The sequence below is a fragment of the Hyperoodon ampullatus genome, assembly GCF_949752795.1.
Source record: "Hyperoodon ampullatus genome assembly, chromosome: 2".
Lineage (NCBI taxonomy): Eukaryota > Metazoa > Chordata > Mammalia > Artiodactyla > Ziphiidae > Hyperoodon > Hyperoodon ampullatus.
Window position 1 is genome coordinate 167,036,008 of NC_136915.1, and position 18,431 is coordinate 167,054,438.

At 39.6% G+C, this 18,431-nt stretch overlaps 1 protein-coding gene across 1 annotated transcript in view; it reads right to left on the reverse strand.

Annotated features, from left to right (window-relative positions):
* The window catches only part of KLHL20 (kelch like family member 20), a gene marked incomplete at its 3' end in the record, with an annotated part of 75,440 nt that extends 58,202 nt beyond the window's left edge, over positions 1 to 17,238 (reverse strand). Inside the window, exons 1-2 of the mRNA XM_079727857.1 lie at positions 17,177 to 17,238; positions 2,141 to 2,714 (exon numbers count right to left, since the gene is read on the reverse strand). Coding sequence (XP_079583983.1) covers positions 2,141 to 2,714; positions 17,177 to 17,199 — 597 coding nt within the window. The 5' untranslated portion in view covers positions 17,200 to 17,238. The remainder of the gene's footprint in view (positions 1 to 2,140; positions 2,715 to 17,176) is intronic.
* Between the last annotated feature and the right edge of the window lie 1,193 nt (positions 17,239 to 18,431).

An 18,431-nucleotide genomic window follows, 5' to 3' on the forward strand; every position in this document is an offset into this window, starting at 1 on the left:
TTCCAGAGGGGTTATATCAATTTGTACTCACACTAGCAGTGTAGCTATTTCCCCATGGTCTTGTCAACAGGGTGTGTAATCAAACTTCTGGATACTTGCAATCTGATAGATTACAAATTTGTAATCTGATAGATAAAAAATAGTATTTTGGTATAGTTTTAATTCGTTTTTCAGTTATTATGAACAAACTTGAGCAGATTTTCATATGTTTAAGGGCAATCTGAACTTCTTGTTTACTGCCCATTTTTCTGTTAGGTCATTGGTCTAGGTTATTGACCAATAGGAGCTCTTGATGTATTAAGGATATATCACCTGTAATATGAATTGAAAATATTTTCCCCAGTTTGTCTTTGATTTTTGTCTTGATATTGTTTTGTTTTACCATGCAGAAATTTTTAATTTTTATATAGTCAAATCTATCAATATTTTCTTCTATGCTTTCTGGGTTAGAAAGGCCTTCTTCATTTCAAGATTATAAAGGAATTTCTTCATGTCATCTGCTACTATTTTCATGGTTTCACTTTGTATTTTTTATATCTTTGATCCATTGGAAGTTATACTGTTGGACAGAAGAGTGGTATTAAAGAATAAAATGAACCATGTCTTTCCTTTGCTTAAAACCCTTTAATGGTTTTCTTTTCTTTTTTAAAATAAATTTATTTATTTTTGGCTGTGTTGGGTCTTCGTTGCTGTGCGTGGGCTTTCTCTAGTTGTGGCGAGCAGGGGTTACTCTTCACGTGGTGTTCAGGTTTCTCACTGCTGTGGCTTCTCTTGTTTCAGAGCATGGGTTCTAGGCGTGACGGCTTCAGTAGTTGTGGCTCAGGGCTCTAGAGCACAGGCTCAGTAGTTGTGGCGCACAGGCTTAGTTGCTCCACAGCATGTGGGATCTTCCCAGACCAGGGCTCAGACCCATGTCTCCTGCATTGGCAGGTGGATTCTTAACCACTGCACCACCACAGAAGCCCTTTTAATGGTTTCTATTGGTCTTAAGATTAAATTTCAAATTCTTAACATGGTCTATTAACTCCATTGTGATCTGGCTCTATTCTTTCTATAAAATCATTATGTTACATCCTCCCTTTTGCCCTCTGGATCTCACTGGGTTTCTTTCAGTTCCTTGAACTTGTTACACTTCTTCATGTTTCAGAATTTTGTATGAACTGTTCCAGAACCAAAGTTAAATCTCTCTGTAATACACTGTTAAATCATCCAGGGCTTCTTCTCTGTAGCACCCATTAACTGTAATTATTTATTTATTTAATTATGAATTCAATGGCTATCTTCCCTGCTACATTATAATTTCCACTAGAACAGACACTCTAGGCATCTTGTTCATTACTGTAGCCTCTGTTCCCAAGCACAGTGGCTGAAGTATAGTAGTTTTTTTTCTTATTAATTTGTTTATTTTTGCTGTGTTACGTCTTCGTTTCTGTGTGAGGGCTTTCTCTAGTTGTGGCAAGCGGGGGCCACTCTTCATCACGGTGCACGGGCCTCTCACTATGGCGGCCTCTCTTGTTGTGGAGCACAGGCTCCAGACGTGCAGGCTCAGTAGTTGTGACTCACGGGCCCAGCCGCTCCGCGGCATGTGGGATCCTCCCAGACCAGGGCTCGAACCCGTGTCCCCTGCATTAGCAGGCAGATTCCCAACCACTGCGCCACCAGGGAAGCCCTGAAGTATAGTAGCTTTACAAATACTTGTTAAATGAATAAATGAAAAATAACAGGTTTAATAAAAAAATCCTTCTAATAACATCCAATTTCATTTTTCTGATTATTAGTTCAAATAATCTCTGATCTACAGTTTATTCTGCTGAACAATCATATAATCAGGAAGGAAGTGCTTTATAAAAACGACCAATACCAAGTATCCTATCAGTAATAAACTGTACTCTGGCTTATAAATTAGCCTTTTATAAATATGTCTAGGGAAATCAATCCCTGAAAACTTTAGTTTTTGCTAAGAACACAAAATTGTCCCATAAAATAAAAACCAGGCTTAGAATTTATAACATTTCTTTGATATTATGAGTTAGAATTAGCAGTAAATACCTAAACAGGTATGTGTTAGCAGAATAGTGAACCCATATTGTTCTCCTGACAAATACATTGTGAATGCATCAAACCACCAAGTACAACTCACCTCTTGAAAGTTATGTTGAGTGAACTTGTCTGCTATCCTTAGCAACTCACGACATGAATGTGTGTCAGCAAAAGCCCGAATGCCCAGGCAGTTAGAAGGATCTAATTGTCTCTTTAAGAATTCACAACAGGCTTCCTGTATTTCTGCCAGCTGAAGGAGGCAAGCAGCTGGCAGAAGGGTCTGAACATTGCCCTCTTCCACAGTTATCTGGGAGGTATATGCAAAGTCTATCAGTAGTTCCATAGCCCTCTCATCTATGTCTCGGATCACAACTTCCGTCTGACGGCTCTCTGCCAATTCTCCTGTAAACATAGCTCGGAAGTAGGGACTACAGGCTGACAAAATGACTCGATGGGCATATATCTTCTTAGCACCCACAACTAGCACCACATCACACAGCTCCCGGTGCTTTCTCAGAAGGTTAATCACTTCCAAGGTTTGTCGAGGGTGCTTGTCTGAGATATAGGGCATGCGGGCAGGTTGGGGAACCCCTTCTGGCAGTTTGTTGGGGTCTCCAAGGGTGCAGCGGCTTGTTACATCCATTCCAGTCTCTCCTGGTCGAATGTTGGTACACCTACAGAGATGGGGGTGGGAGAGAGAAGAGAAGATGGCAATATTTTTAGAAGCTAATTCCTGCATTTCACATGTATATTGTATGTAGAAATTCAGGTGCTAACTTACTAGGTAAATGCCACAACCTTAAATTATTGACAAATAATTAGAACTAAGATATTTGGATTTTCATAATCATCACACTGTATCTATCAACATGGAGAAAAAAGAGAATCTATGCCCCTCAATTAAGATGATAACTATGCTTTTAACAAATATTTACTAGTTCTTATATTTTACAAAGCATTTTGCTATGGACTGAGGAAAATTCAAAGAAATATAAAGAGGCAATCGGGGAACCTAATTATCTAGAAGGAGAGATACATGAATAGCCAGAAAGGGGGCAACCAGGATAAAAAATGTAGTTCAGAAAGGCAAAATCTATAGTTATTTGTTTATACTGGAACATAGACCTGACTGGCATAAGCTATCAGGTTATTACAAGGGTATGTATTTTTTTGTGTGTGAAGTAGGAATATTACATTGCAGTTTTCCAGAGCTTAGGTGAAATATCCTACACAAATGCTTCAGATCGTTATACTTCTGCTTCTGATTCTCTACTTATTAAGCAGTCTTCTGACTCATGTGAGTCTTAGAAACTAATCATCTATGACTGTACTGAGATAGTCTTAATACTGGCCTGCAAGAGACAGTATCAGTTTACTACCCCTAAAGCTGTAGCACTGACAAGACCTACAATATAATAAAACACTAGAGTGTTGACAGAATCCCTTGGGAAGGAGAGGAGAATGTAAAAGGACATTTTAGGAAGAAGAAACTACACTTAGCTCTTCCTTTCTTCAGCAGTAACCTGTTTTTCCCAAGTACTTATAAATTCAATATTTCTACGCTTGGCCTCAGCCTACAGGTAACTGTATTATTCTATAGTACAAACTGTTCATTATCCCTGACATCTGGTAGAAACAGCACTGTTTATGCTTGACAATTTTAAACTGAAACATAAAACTGAGCAGTTAAAGGATAATTGTTACCACCCATGTAAACAAGCAAAAAAGCTTTTAGCCACAGTACTTAATGGTCTCTTGTTTAGAGTAGATGCTGAAATAATAAATCACGTGGTTAACAGTGGTACACTCAAGCTTTAAAAAAGAACCACCATTAAAGACAAGACCGTTTAAAAATTTTCCATTATAATACTGACATTGTATGTTGAAATTAAAGAGTTTTTGTTGTGACCTTAATTATGTACACAAAGATGGTACGGTTGAACTCAGACATAAACAATTTTTTTTTTTTTTTTGCGGTACGCGGGCCTCTCACCGCTGTGGCCCCTGCCGTTGCGGAGCACAGGCTCCAGACGCGCAGGCTCAGCGGCCATGGCCCACAGGCCCAGCCGCTCCGCGGCATGTGGGATCTTCCCAGACCAGGGCACGAACCTGCGTCCCCTGCATCGGCAGGCGGACCCTCAACCACTGCGCCACCAGGGAAGCCCATAAACAATTTTTTATTTCACCTAAGTACAATATGGAAGCTAATTTCTACATATCTACTTTTTTTTTTTAAAAAAACAGTACGCAAATAAAAACACTTATGATTGTATTAGATTGTATAGATTCTGACTTTCAATAATCGGTAATTTCTCTATTCTTATCAACTGTCTGGTTTGCAAACTTGGAAGGAATTCTCTTAAATGTGGTCATTCTCAAAAGTTGTTTTCTCTGCTCTCTATACACTTTCTTGGGGAAGTGCATTTAATCTCATGGTTCCCATCACCCATATGTGAATGGCTAAAGGATTCTTAACCCCTACCTGGATAAATTCCGAATTTGGATCCATATGAATGTCCCACCAACACTCAAACTCAATATATCTTAATGATATATCTAAAACTGATTCCTTGACTCTCTACTTTTGTCCAAGTATATGTCTCTCCTCTAGTCTTCCCCAGATCAGTAAAAGGCAGTTTCATTGTTCCAGCTGCTCAGGCCAAAAATCTTTTTTTTTTTTAATTAATTAATTAATTAATTTATTTTTGGCTGCATTGGGTCTTCGTTGCTGAACATAGGCTTTCACTAGTTGTGTCGAGTGGGGGCTACTCTTTGTTGTGGAGCACAGGCACTAGGCACGCGGGCTTCAGTAGTTGTGGCACGCAGTCTCAGTAGTTGTGGTTTGCAGGCTTAGTTGCTCTGCAGCATGTGGGATCTTCCTGGACCAGGGCTCGAACCTGTGTCCCCTGCATTGGCAGGCAGATTCTTAACCACTGCGCCACTAGGGAAGTCCCAGGCCAAAAATCTTGGAGCCCCTTCCCTTCCACATACCCTCAAACCCAATCCATCAGCAAATTCTGTCATTCTACCTCCAAATAATACCTAGAATCCAACCATTTTTCTACCTTTCCACTAGTCCCACCCTAATTCAGGCTATCCTCACACTTCTTTATATGATAATAGCCTCATAATTGGTCTGCTTGCTTCCACCTTTGCTGATTTATATTCTCTTCTCTAAGCAACCAAAATGATCCTTTAGAAAAGTCAGACTATACCATTCCTCTGTTCAAAATCCTTTAAACACTCATATCAGTAGCAAAAAACAAAGCCTATAGAGTTTACGAACTTCTATATGACTCCTCCCCTGGCTAACTCTCTGAATTCATCTCCCACTTTCCCCTTACTCATGGTTCACAGACTTCCTTGCTATTTCTGGGACACGCCAAGGCCTCTCTTGCTTCAGAGTCTTAATCCTCCTTCCTGAAAGGTTCTTCCTCAAATATCTGCAGAGCTCATTCCCTTATTTCTTTCAGATCTCTGTTCAAATGTCAACTTATCAGACCACCTTATACGAAACAGTATCTCCTACTTCTACTACCCTAATACCCTTTACTGTGCTTAATTTTTCTTCTTAAATAATTACCTCCTGATATAATGTATTGGCTTTCTCTCCCAACCAAAACATAAGCTCCATGAAAACAAGGCCTCTGTTCTCTTTTACTCAATGCTATCCTTCAACACGTGGATCCAGTGCTCATTAAATAGCTGTCAAATAAATGCAGCTTTTCTTCCTGCCAAAATAAACTATACCCTCCAAACGTTGTCTGGTTCTCTTGAAAGAATGCCCAGTTTGTAGCCAGGCAAACATAGATTCAAACCTTAGCTGCATCATTTATTAGGTATAATCTTGGGCAAATTACTTAACTTCTCTGATCCTCAAGTTCATCATTTGTAATTGTGGGGATAATTACACTTACCTCACAAGGAAAATGACAGTGTTGGGATTTGTCTGAATGTAGGTCCTCTGACTCCAAAATCAGTGCTTTATCCTGAACTATTTTGGTCAACTAGATGGAGCATTTGAAACGGAAATGATCCTGGCAATCTGGTTTACTTGGTTGTTGTTCTTAGAAGGGAGAAAAGGCAAGCACGCTGCCACATGGCTGGACTATGCTGCTCTTTTAGGAGAATGAGAAGGAGTAAGAACAAGGATCACCGAGACGATAAGGGGTGCCTCATTTTAAATCTTCTGAGAAGTTGTATTTATTTCTAGCAATTTAATTCTAGACACTATATTTAATTCTATACATTAAGTTATTTCTTCTGTGGTTCTGCTATTTGTTTTTGTAAATGTTTACTTTCAAAAAATCTAAGCCCACATCCTCCAACAGTCTCATCACATCCAAAGGGTTCTACTGGCAGAAATGGTTCATTTTTCCTACCCGCCCCCACCCCGCCCCGTACATCCCCGTACATTCTTCTGGGCATCTTTGAGGGGAGGTTATAATAAGTGTCCCAGAAATAGGTTGTGTTCATACCTTGTCACATCTATATTCACAGCTTCTTTGTTTGGAGTCCGATGGATTAAGTACTCTAATGATTTGAGGGGTGGGGTGGTAAACTAAAGTGGGAACTGCTCCCCAGCAAGAGGAAAGAACCCTAGGAAAGCTATTCTTTTTAACCACTTTTTAAAAATTGAAGTATGGTTAATTTACAATGTTGTTAGTTTCAAGTGCAGAGCAAAGTAATTCAGTTATACATACATATATGTATACATATATATATATATATGTTCTTTTTCAGATTATTTCCCATTATAGGTTATTACAAGATATTGAATATATTTCCCTCTGCTATACAGTATGTCCTTATTGTTCATCTATTTTATATTGTGTATATGTTAATCTTAAACTCCTAATTTATACCGCCCCCCCCACTATCTGCTTTGGTAACTGTAAGTTTGTTTTCTATGTTTGTGAGTCAATTTCTATTTTGTAAATAAGTTCATTTGCTTTCTTGTTTTTGTTTTTTGTTTTTTGTTTTGATTAGGAAAGCTTTTAATTAAAGGCCTGGGGGAGCAAGCCTCATTGTCCAAGTGAAAATTCATCTGGAGAAACCAGAGGATCTCAAGTTATTTGCTTTTCTATCCCAATAGTGAACTAATGACATTACAAATATATATATATATATATATATTATATAATATATACATAAAGAAATTGAACTCAAATAACATTTTTATTAACTTAATTTTCAAGACTAATTTACATATGTTTTAAGGCTGAAGGAGCTAAGTGGAAGAATTATTCTGGACTCTATCCACAGTTAACAAACTAAGGAGACCAAATAGAGCTTTTGCCTTCTCCCACAAAAGGACTGCCAATTGCTTCATTTGCAAATATTTTCTCCCATTCTGAGGGTTGTCTTTTCATCTTGTTTATGTTTTCCTTTGCTGTGCAAAAGCTTTTAAGTTTCATTAGGTCTGATTTGTTTATTTTTGTTTTTATTTCCATTTCGCTAGGAGGTGAGTCAAAAAGGATCTTGCTGTGATTTATGTCATAGAGTGTTCTTTCTCTGCTTTCCTCTAAGAGTTTTATAGTGTCTGGCCTTACATTTAGGTCTTTAATCCATTTGGAGTTTACTTTTGTGTATGGTGTTAGGGAGTGTTCTAATTTCATTCTTTTACATTTAGCTGTCCAGTTTTCCCAGCACCAAGAGGGAGGAGATATGGGGATATATGTATATGTATAGCTGATTCACTTTGTTATAAAGCAGAAACTAACACACCATTGTAAAGCAATTATACTCCAATAAAGATGTTAAAAAAAGGGGGGGAGGGAAGGACTGCCAACTCTAGGAAAGAATCAGTCTTTCTAAAACCAAAAGGGTATAAAATCTGCCAATCAGTTTAGCAGATTTTGTATTCATTAAGTGCTTATGAAAAACATAACTTCAAGATAAAGTCTATTAATGGCATATTTTACCATCAACTCTCTCAAACCTTAACAAAATCTTATTTCGTTCTACCAGCCATGTACTTCAGGGGAAGCTGACCATGTCCCCAGCTTTAAGGATGAATGCCAAATTCTCTTGCAATTTTAGGTCAGGATGAAGCTGATAGTGAAGAGGCTACACTGGAGACGCAGAGAGAACTTGGGTCCAAGAAGGTACTATTAGGCCGTGCATCGACCAGCCCTGGAGCTCATACTACCTATGGCCTTCTCGTTATGTAAATAAAAGATGTCCATATCGATTAAGCCAGTTTGAGTCAAGAAACTTTGTTACTTTCAGCCCCAAACTTTCTGATACCAAAAACACAGTAGTTAAAATGTGAAACAGGGCTTCCCTGGCGGCACAGTGGTTGATAGTCTGCCTGCCGATGCAGGGGACGCGGGTTCGTGCCCCGGTCCGGGAAGATCCCACATGCTGCGGAGCGGCTAGGCCCGTGAGCCATGGCCGCTGAGCCTGCGCATCCGGAGCCTGTGCTCCACAACGGGAGAGGCCACAACAGTGAGAGGCCCGCGTACCACCAAAAAAAAAAAAAAGTGAAACAGTAAAATTAGCCACATGTTCTAAATTTACTAACCAACTTTAATACAGAAAATTGCCCTTGCTTTGACTGGCCAACTACTCCTGTATATAGAGGTTCTTGCTCCATTATTATCAGATTTTCTGAATATGGTACTGATAGATTTAGAAGTATGGTTTGAATTTGTGCCTTTTCTTTCAAATGAAGTAAAAATGTTGTTAGAAGACTAGATACTCTTTCTTCATGGCTGATTGCCCAATTCCTGTTAGGCTGTTACATTAAGTTTTAAAATACTGTTTCTCTAACACCAGCTATGCGGGGGTGCTTGGTAAAAGCACAGATTCTTAAGGGAGGTTAGAGAATCAATATTCTGGAGGTGTAGTTCCAGAGTCTGCATTTAGAAAGCAGGTTATTTTAATACAAATTAAAGTTTGACTAATAACTGGCTAATAAATTTGACTAATAAATAAAATTTCTTTATTAGCGGAAACTGTTGGTTTTTACAAAGAGACCATGTTGACCTAAGTTGAAAGGAAATAACAACATGGAGAAAGTAATGATTCAAAATGTAGCTATAAAGGAAAGAAAAAAAGTAAGAGCGAAGTCTTGTCAAACATACAAAATGAAATAAAACAAGAAGGATTCAGATTTACCAAAATGTCAATAAATCTAAAAAATCAGACATTATGTATGAAATCATTTTAAGAAACTGTAGAGACTTCCCTGGTGGTCCAGTGGTAAAGAATCTGCCTTCCAATGCAGAGGACCCGGGTTCCATCCCTGGTCGGGGAAAAAAGATTCCACACGCCGCGGCGCAACTAAGCCCGCGTGCCACAACTACTGAGCTCTCACGCCTCAACAAGAGAGCCCGGGGGCTGCAACCTACAGAGCCCACATGCCCTGGAGCATGCACACCACAAGTAGAGAGAAAACCTGCATGCCACAACTAGAGAGAAGCCAGCGTGCCACAACGAAGACCCAACATAGCCAAAAAACAAAAACAAAAAAAAACCTAATCACTACATTTGAATTTCTACATATAATTGGATGGAAAAAGCTGCTATTAAAATTTTTTCAATTATTCTTTCACATTCTGTGGGAAAGGGCAATGTTTATTTCAGAGACAGATGGTGCTTTTAAGAAACATCTATCTGGGCCTTTTAATTATAAAATGCAAGGTGAGGGCCCCTTGGGATGATAAAGACCATTAGATGTACTTCGTCTGCAGTATTTTTTGGTTTGTTTTGAAATTTAAATTGAATTTGAATATCATTAGGAGGGCTTGGAATCTTAGTTCACCACAGACCCCACCACTCTCTCTTATGTGAAACTATGCCCCACCACTCTCTCTTATGTGAAACTATGCCATGCACTTATATGAACTACCTATAAGATATATGAGGATTTTGTTTTTTAACCTCTGTTCTAGAGGTAGCAAGATTGTAACAAAGAGAACTAAACTACTCAGTATAATAAAGTAACGGTAATTTCAAAGGGAGAAAGTTTTAGGGGGAGAAAGAGAATTAGAAAAGAAAAGAAACAGAGACTGATTAAAACTGGTGGCAGGTTGTGATTTAAGGAGAGAAACAGCCAGTGAGAAAATAATGAATGGCCAAACCTTTATGGCCTCCTTCATTATCCCTAAACTTTCAGTAAAAACCTGAGGTATTCAATGGCAGTGGTCAATGAAGGTGAAGAGAGAGACAGTGAGTATGCAGTATTTCTAGAAAGAAGCTTGGCTGTGGAAAGAGACATAAACTACTATGTCTGTTTAAAGAGAGTAATAACTGGAAAATGATTATATATTGATGCAAAGAACGAGAAGGAGGGAGTTTTAAAATATATGTAAAGAGGGAGAGAATAAATGATGGAGCAAAATTCTTGAAAAGTGGGAGTATTTAGAAACAAAATACAGAAGAATGGATCTTAGACAAAAGGAAGAGGGCTCACCATAAGAGGTCAGAGTAAGGGAGTGGGAGGAAACATAGTGTGGAAACAGATACATTTATTTTTGGGTAAGGAGGTGTCAGGAGCTTGAGGAAGTTCATACCTGATGGCCTCTTTTTTCTGTGAAGCTGGGAGTTGGGGGAGCAGGTCACTTGCTGCCACTGAAAGGAGTGTTAAGAGGATTATGAGAAGAATGGGTAAGGATGTGAAATAGCTACTGTGGGGAATGAGTAAGCATTGATTAGGGACTCATAGAAATACTGTTGGATGACACTGTTGGCCCAAATGATATTAAAGACTCTGAATACAGTAGCATGAATTCCCTGTGGCTGGTTTTATCCAGCAGTAATCAACAGCCCAAATTACAGAATATAAATGCCTGCCTTAATCTAGAATGGGTAAATGCCACGGACAAACTCGGGAGTTCAGTGAGTGGTGGCTAGAAAATGGTTAAAGTGGTTGCAGGAGTAAACTGTGTAAAAACACAAGAGACAAAAGTGTGTTGATTATGATTAGGTCAAAGAACAGCTGGAATGGGCATTCAAGAGGTTATGGTCAGAAAACAAGTTATTAGGACTTAAAACGATTTCAGAGAGAGATTTTCTGAGTGATAGTAGGAATGAATTTTTGAAGTGAGTGAAGGTAAAAGTCCCAAGAATTTAGGAGGTCAAGGAAATGCAGGCTAGATAAATGGATGGGTCATTCCCATGAATACTGATATCTCAAATGATAGAAGAATCAAGTCATGTGCATGTAAGAAACATAAACCAAAGAACAAATACAATATCTTAAATATTCTTCATGTTTACTAAAGGAATGCTACAACTTTAGTACCTCCCTAAGTACATTTAATAACAGCATTTCCACATACCCAAAATATTTGAGTCAACTTAAATTTCATAGCTATCATGGCACTCGTTCCTCAGATCTACTTCAAAAGTAATAGTCTTAATTGAGGAAAGAGTCATGTTCTATAAGTGGCTATGATAATTTGAAATCAAGCACAATAAAAAGTTTAGAAAAACATAGCCTTCTAAAGCATTTATAATCAAGTTTTATCTCTTAGTCCAAAGACCTGCAGAATCTTTCCTTAGCTTGGAATTGTGCTCCTTATCTACCAAATGAGCATCTCTCCCTTTATGCTTCAAACATTTGTTTTAATTTGGAAATTAACAGCCTGCTCTTAAAAGATTCAGCTGAGTTGACCCTCATTTAAAGTCCTAAGCACACACAAATAGGGAGAGCTAGAGATATGAGCATACAAATCCTTAAAACAGAAATAACATCTCAAGGTGCCAGTGAGGCTTATTAGAAGAGCATCCACTAGGCAGTACATTCCCTACCACACTAGAAAGCCAGGCAGTTAATTCCTTAATCTGAAAGTAGGTCATGAATACTTCAGCCTTAAGGCATCACTGTTTATTGGATGAAATGAGGGTCAGCATTGGGTGCCTTGGCCCAGCAATCAAGGTAAGATGGAGAAAGGGCAATTGGCCATGCAAACAAGCTGGTCTCCCTTTATGTCAGGAAAGCAAGTCTTCCTAGGATACCTCTCAGCAACTTCCACTGACATTTCATTGGCAGCACTGTGTTACATAGCCAACCCCAAATGCAAAGATAAATAATAAATAATATTATTTTCTTGTGTCTATATAGTAGAAGGAGGAAAGAAAGGAGAGGTGTTGAGTAAGCCAACTTGGCATGGCACACCAAGAAAGAGCCAAATCAAGCAGGTGTATCTTATATTACTATTTTTTAAAATTAATTAATTTATTTTTTTGCTGAGTTGGGTCTTCTTTGCTACGCACGGGCTTTCTCTAGTTGCGGCGAGCGGGAGCTACTCTTCGTTTCGGTGTGTGGGCTTCCCATTGCGGTGGCTTCTCTTGTTGCAGAGCACGGGCTCTAGGCACACGGGCTTCAGTAGTTGCAGCATGCAGGCTCAGTAGTCGTGGCACACAGGCTTAGCTGCTCCGCGGCATGTGAGATCTTCCCAGACCAGGGATCGAACCCGTGTCCCCTGCATTGGCACATGGATCCTGAACCACTGCGCCGCTAGGGAAGTCCCCTTATACTACTATTTTAAAGCATACATTTTAGACTAACTAGAATAAACTGGAAATTCTAAAGACAAGAGATCTGAATGGGATTTGTCTTTTGATGTTGAACTCAAGGAGCTCATCTGTGATCTTCACCGTGAGTGAACGTTATCAATAAAATCTCTAGATACAATTAAATAAAACAATACCCAAAGAACCTAGAGCTTCTTACCCATTTATGAATCTTCAGTGGGTTTTCATCTTAGGCCCCACCTTAAACACCACTGGTACTCCCTAGGATTTTGCTTTTGGCATCTTCCTTTTCTGTTCTACCCTCAGTCACACCTACAACTTCAAGAATCTTCTGCATACTGATGACTCACAATTTTTTTTTCTCTCCAGCCCAAACCGTTCTTCTGCCCCAGACCCATATTCCAATTACATGCTGGCTATCTCTACCTGGCTGTTTCCTAGACATAATAATCTTAAAGAATACAAAAGAGAATCTATTCTTGGCTTAGTAAAACCTGTTCCTCTTCCTGTTTTTTTTTTTGTTTTTTTGTTTTTTTGAGGTACGCGGGCCTCTCACTGTTGCGGCCTCTCACTGTTGCGGCCTCTCCCGTTACAAAGCACAGGCTCCAGACGCGCAGGCTCAGCGGCCATGGCTAACGGGCCCAGCCGCTCCGCGGCACGTGGGATCCTCCCGAACCGGGGCATGAACCCGTGTCCCCTGCATCGGCAGGCGGACTCTCAACCACTGCGCCACCAAGGAAGCCCCTCTTCCTGTATTTTTGATCTCATTATGGCAGCACCTAGTTTCCCAAGCTAAGATATTTGGAGTCATTTATATCGTTACCTTTTCCTCACTCTATATTCACCAAATCCTTTTGATTTTACTATTAAACATATTAAACAAACTCTTAATTCCATCCTCTTCTCTCAATCCCCACTGCCATAGATCTACTTCAGGGCCTCATCAGTTTTCATCTAAACTACTACAACTCCTTTAAATTAGTATTTTTTGCCATTATTTTTTCCCTCTTTCTGGTCTACATCCTATCTTCTTAAATATCAGCCCAAAAACCAAATCTGATTTGTATAACAACATCCATTGGCTCTTAAATACCTAAAGGGTAAAGTTGAACTCTTTCCCATGGTTATAGCCTCATTTTCCATGATTTTTCCCCCTTGTTTCCCCTTCTTCCTCCCTCATATACTCTACACTCCAGATATACTTACCATTCCATACATGTTATACACTTCCAGGTCTTGGTGTCTTTTTGTGTTTTCGTTTTTGTTTTTGGCACAGCTGTTCCTTCTGTTTATGGTGTCTTTATTATCTCCCTTCTTTAATTCTTATCCTTTAAAGTACATTCTTTAAAGCAAATTCTTATCCTTTCTAAAAGATCCAGCTCAAATATCACCACCTCTGTGAAGGTGAGCTTTCCTCGTCTCCACAGAGCACAGGTTTACATCTCTATTAAAATGCCGTTCATGGGACGTCCCTGGTGGCGCAGTGGTTAAGAATCCACCTGCCAATGCAGGGGACACAGTTTCGATCTCCTGGTCTGGGAAGATCCCACATGCTGCGGAGCAACTAAGCCCGTGTGCCACACTAGTGAGCCTGTGCTCTAGAGCCCGTGCACCACAACTACTGAGCCCGTGCACCACAACTACTGAAGCCCACTCGCCTGGAGCCTGTGCTCCGCAACAAGAGAAGCCACTGCAATAAGAAGCCCGCGCACCACAATGAAGAGTAGCCCCCGCTTGCCGCAACTAGAGAAAGCCCATGTGCAGCAACAAAGACCCAACACAGCCAAAAAAAAAAAAAAAAGTCCTGTTCATGTTGTATCATGGTACCTGTTTACATGTCTTTCCATCACTTCATCTGTATATGTACAGTAAACAGGCATAGAACAAGTACTGTATAAATGTTTGGTGAGTGAATAAACCAATTCCTAATAAAATCAGGCTCAGTTTCCTATTTGTATATTTAAGAAAAGATGGAAGATTACATTGCAAAATGTTTTAGTATCTCTAAATTAAATCAATGATTAAAAAATAGTATCTTGGGAGACGGGCACACTGTTGGTGAGACTTCAGACTGGTATAATCTCTAAGGAGAGGAATATGTTAATATTAACCAAAATCTTAAAATGCACATACTCTTTGGGCAATTTTACATCTAAGAATTTATCCTATTCTTACACAACTGGACAAAAACCACATACAAGGATATTCACTGCAGAACTTGTTGTAACAGCAAACCGTTTGAAATAAATGTCTCTCAAAGGGACTGGTTAAGTATGGTAACTACAGATAATAAAATACTATGTAACTATTAAAAAGAATAAGGTGGGTCTATGTATTTGTCATATCTACAAGATAATGTGTGAAGTGAAAAAAGAAAGATACAGAAGACTGTACATGATGTATGAACATTAGTGTTTTTTAAAAAGGGGAGATATTCTAGATATGCTTGTATATGCATTACAATACTGAAAAATGCGTAAGAAACTGCTTTCAAGTGGTTCCTCTGGAGAAGAAAATTGGGAGCTAGGGTCAGCATTGGGAGACTTACTTTTCATTGAATATCTTATCTTTTAAATTTTGTAGCATTTACCCGTAATAGGTAGTTAAATAAATGAATGCAATGAAGCTTTACTAATAAAATGCCAATCAGTTTCATAAAACTTTATGATTAAACACTGGAATACCCTAACAGCAATTTTCAATCTTTTCTTGTTCATAGTTTTCTCCCCCCTCATGGGAAAAGTCTGTAGATACTGTTCAGCTGTTCAGTCATTCAAACAATTATTCAGTGATCATTAGGTGCCAAGGATACAAAGATACAGAAGACATATGACACTCAAAGAGCTCACACTCTAGGGCTTCCCTGGTGGCGCAGTGGTTGAGAGCCCGCCTGCCGATGCAGGGGACACGGGTTCGTGCCCCGGTCCGGGAAGATCCCACATGCCGCGGAGCGGCTGGGCCCGTGAGCCACGGCCGTTGAGCCTGCGCGTCCAGAGCCTGTGCTCCGCAACGGGAGAGGCCACAACAGCACGAGGCCCAAAAAGCTCACACTCTAGTAGTGAGAACAAACATGTATTCAAATAATCTCAATATAAACAGTTATTTCTCATTTAAAGCTTCTCCAATAGCTGGTAAGTATAAACCCAACATTACTTTCCAGAGACTGCTTCCTGGGTTGCAGCAGCAAGAATGACAGCCCAATAAGGAAAGGGTAGGGAAGTGTGACCATGACTTAACATAGGTAGCAGGTAAAAGTAAAACCAGAGAGCAGTGGTAGGCCAGGCTCTGGCCAAGTGATGGTGATGAAAAAAGAACTGTAACTTAACAATTAATGGCATCAGGATTCTCCAATATGTTTAAACAACTGGCAATATTATATAAAAAAAGCAAGAAAAAAATAGGGTAAGTATGAGTGATTAAGCAAATATTTTATACAGAAATTACTGATAAACCAAAAACATTCTCATGCTGTGCCTTCTCTTTTTAAAAAATAATAAGCTCATATTAAACAATTACATAAGATATGACATTTATGGCAGCTGAGGATGAGAAGCAATCAGTGGTTCTTTCAATCATGTTAGAAGTTGAAGTGATGAAGCATTTAATATATGTGTTGTTAATTTCTTCATGTACTTTCAGTCAAATATTATTCCTACTTTAGAGTCAGACACAAATAAGATAATGGTATTTGTTATATCCATAACATCTTTTCATCTGGCGATATCAAAGCACTTGCAAGCATTCATTAATTCCCAATATTCTGGTCAGATACATTACAGAAGTAAACTGGGGCACAAAGAAGGTGAACAGGTCAAGGGCAATCAAAAAAATCAATAACTGATTTGGAAAAAACATTTATATTCTGGTTCTTGCTCCTGGTTCTAAGTCATACCCCCATCACAAAATGCTTCTTCTCTTAAAAGGGTCTACTAGAGCTATTTATCTTTGATGTTAAACAAAAATGATTAAATACAGTTCAATAAACGTAAAATGAGTTTTACAAATGAAGAAATAAAAGTGGGCTGATTTTCAATAAGGATTTGAGTCCTATTTGTTGGAACAGATTGAGAAAAAGCATTACTAAAATTCTAGGGTTAGGAGAATTGTCTATGTTTTCCCACACACTGTTCTATTTTTCTACGGACTAAGTTATGTCCAATAACTTTTTTAGTCCTCGACCAAACTTCCCTGCAATGCAGCTATTTTAATTAACAGAACAAATGTATTAATGAACATCAATGAAATAATCAAAACCATAATTAGACATTCAGTACAGTGTATTATAAGCAATCATTAGTCTTATATGGCAACAGAACCCTCTACATTCTATGGTTGAAGACTATAATAAACCCATACAGTATCACAGTACACTTAGTGATTACCACAAAAAATTACCATGGAAAAAGGAAAACTGAAGTGTTAACTACATAAAACTCACAGCACTCTTTAGAAATTTAAGTTTTATATCTTACTCTATTTAAAAAGCTATTAATTCCTGATACTACTTTTGATTTATCTTAGAACAAGAATCATTAGTTACAAGCAGAATTTGGTAAGATTTGAAAACGTTTAAAATTTTTTTAAATGAAGCCCTGGATTATTATGTGAATTGCATTTAGTGAAACCGAAGGTTTTCTTCCTAAATGCCTACCTGCGCATTGGCTTTCCTTCCATGCAACATGAAAAGTACCCTTCACCACACTCTAAAGCCGAACCTAAGACAATAGAAAAGCAGTACTTAAAAACTATTTCTGATCTTTCCGATAACAATCTCTATACAATAATTTCGTTCAGTGATAAAGAACTTTATATCCTATTATACGACAGGCCTTTTGCAGATGCACAATCATAACCCTTACCTAGTACCTTTAAGATGACCATCTTTAGTCTGAATGCTAAAAAGATTCTATGTGAATGTGAGGATAAGTGCGCTAAATAGTCCCGACTGCTAGGTTAGTCTTGTCTCTCTTCAAAAAGTGCTTTGGAGACATTTAACTTTGAGCTATCAAGTATATCTACAGAGTATTCACCAGATACCTATAGCAGTACTAACATGATAGATCAGATAGGGAACACGCTGGTTTAACAACGGATCTGAAAGCTGTTAAGTTGTCCCGAAGGGACAGGAGTAGGAGCAGTCACTTGCCTTTAAAAACAAACAACTCCACTTTCGATAGCCCGGGCAGATAGAACAGGGTAGAGAAACTATGGCTCCAGACTAACATTCTCTTTACAAGCCCTTCCCTCAATTCCCGAAACAATGTCCACCACCCACTTGGCAAGATTTCGCTAGGTCCCGAGGGTTAAGTGGGACTCACGATATCCACTTCCTTCCCCGCAAATTCCAACCCCTGTCTAGGGAAGTTGTCCAGGGTGCGGAATCCCACGCCCTCAGGCAGAACGGCCCAGCGCCTCCCCTGGCTCCGGGGTAGGGCTGTCAGCCAGCTCGAGCGCAGTCTGGTGCCCCGCAAGGCCCAGCCCCAGTCCCCAACAGTCCCTTCCTGTTGCCCACTGACAGGCGGCGGGAGACGCACGGCCCCACCCAATGGGCAGCTCGGCAACTTGGGACCACAGATTTGCAAAGCGAGTCCTGGGTGCTGTCCACTGTCCCCTGCTCTAAGGCTGCTAACCTACCGGCTCCGACACTTTCTTCTCTGCAGTAGGCTCCTCTACCTCCTCCGCCCGCCGCCTCCTCTCTGGCCTCTTCTCTGCCTCGGGTAGCGCAAGGAGGATGCCGCTCCTCGAGCTTATTTCCTCCACACCCCCCGCCCCACTTCAGCAGCAGGAAGTAGTCCTGTTTCTAAATCGTTCCCTCTGGAACCCACGTACTCTGCCAAGAGGTTCCGGCGCGGATAAGGAAGTAGATGCGCCCTTTGTTGGGGGCTTAGGTCCCTTCAAAGACTGCC